Below are 1,237 nucleotides of genomic sequence, written 5' to 3'. Positions count from 1 at the left end.
ATGAGTGAGACAAAGTTCATGCTAGGCCTTAAAAGCCAGGCAAAGGACAATAACCAGGAATCAAAACGGAGAAAGGGATAATAAGTTTCCTGTGGTCAGAGGGCTGACTTATCTTCATGCTTCCCATATCACTCCACATTCTCTATGTCTTTGTGGAAATTTATTGCAACCCTTTCCCCAAACCCACACACCAAAAAGTGCAACAAGAGTGTGTGGTTAGAGGCCCTCTCTTCAGATCCGCACAAATAGCCCCTTCTTGAAGGCTAGGAAGCAAAGAGCAGTTGTTGAACAGATAGTGGTCAATCCAATCATTCTCAGCAGGCCTGGCACAGAGGGCAGGTGCCTCTCGAAGAAGGTCGTGGTAATGGGCCACGCAGGCACATCCTAGGTTCAGAGAATATTTGGCATTAGTACGGGGTTTTTGTACTTTGTTCCAGAGTCTCTTTCCATACTTTAGTTTTCCAAATATGACTCACTCTTGCCAACCTCTCAGCCATTAAACATAACCTTCCCTTTGCTTATTACATTCACTATTTATGCCCCACCTGGCCCTTGACTTGATTAATCCAGATTCATCTTTCAGATCTCAGTTTCAACCTCACTTCCTCATGGAGCCTTTCCTGAACCCCCAGACTAGGATGGCCCCCTCTTTTTACATGCTTCTGCAGCAGGCTTTCTTCATCTTACTTGTACCTTTCGGTTATCATCTGTATTCCCCATCAGATGTTAAGCTCTGTAAAACACTACTGTACCTTTCTGCAATGGCTAAGGCAGAATAGATGCTCAATAAATATTTGTTGAGTGAATGTATCTATGGTCCACCAAGCCCCCAATTCCATCTTTACCAGAAGTTCTAAGAAAACAATTTTGCCCTTAAAAGGATAGACACATATGCCTAATATTTTTGAACTTTGTCATGTATAATATTTCCACCCTGTGTTCTATGTATCCTTTCTTTTAGCCAGTGAGACTTCCTGGGATTTTATTTCAATGATAGGTATGCTGAACATGTGTTTTTTAATCTAAATATGCTCCATTCTTTTTTCTTTTCTTTTCTTTTTTTATATTGTGATTTGGGTGAAGATTTACAGAGCAAATTCACTTTCCATACAGCAGCTCACATATACTTTGTTTCATGTCATTGACCACGGTTTACCACAATGCAACAGCTCCCCTCCCACTTCCTCTCCATAATTACCTCTTCCCAGTGTCCATCCTTCCATACACTCCTGCCCCC

At 41.8% G+C, this 1,237-nt stretch overlaps 1 protein-coding gene across 1 annotated transcript in view; it reads right to left on the bottom strand.

The window, feature by feature from the left end:
• Positions 1-231: 231 nt before the first annotated feature.
• The window catches only part of MAOB (monoamine oxidase B), a 155,898-nt gene continuing 154,892 nt past the window's right edge, over positions 232-1,237 (bottom strand). Inside the window, exon 13 of the mRNA XM_007955610.1 lies at positions 232-384. Within this exon, the coding sequence (XP_007953801.1) occupies positions 232-384 (153 nt within the window). The remainder of the gene's footprint in view (positions 385-1,237) is intronic.

This window comes from Orycteropus afer, unplaced genomic scaffold (assembly GCF_000298275.1).
Source record: "Orycteropus afer afer isolate SDZICR_OR568_19922 unplaced genomic scaffold, OryAfe1.0 scaffold00517, whole genome shotgun sequence".
In the NCBI taxonomy this organism is placed as follows: Eukaryota; Metazoa; Chordata; class Mammalia; order Tubulidentata; family Orycteropodidae; genus Orycteropus; species Orycteropus afer.
Note: the sequence above shows the minus strand (reverse complement) of the source record. Positions and strands in the feature narration are given on the sequence as shown.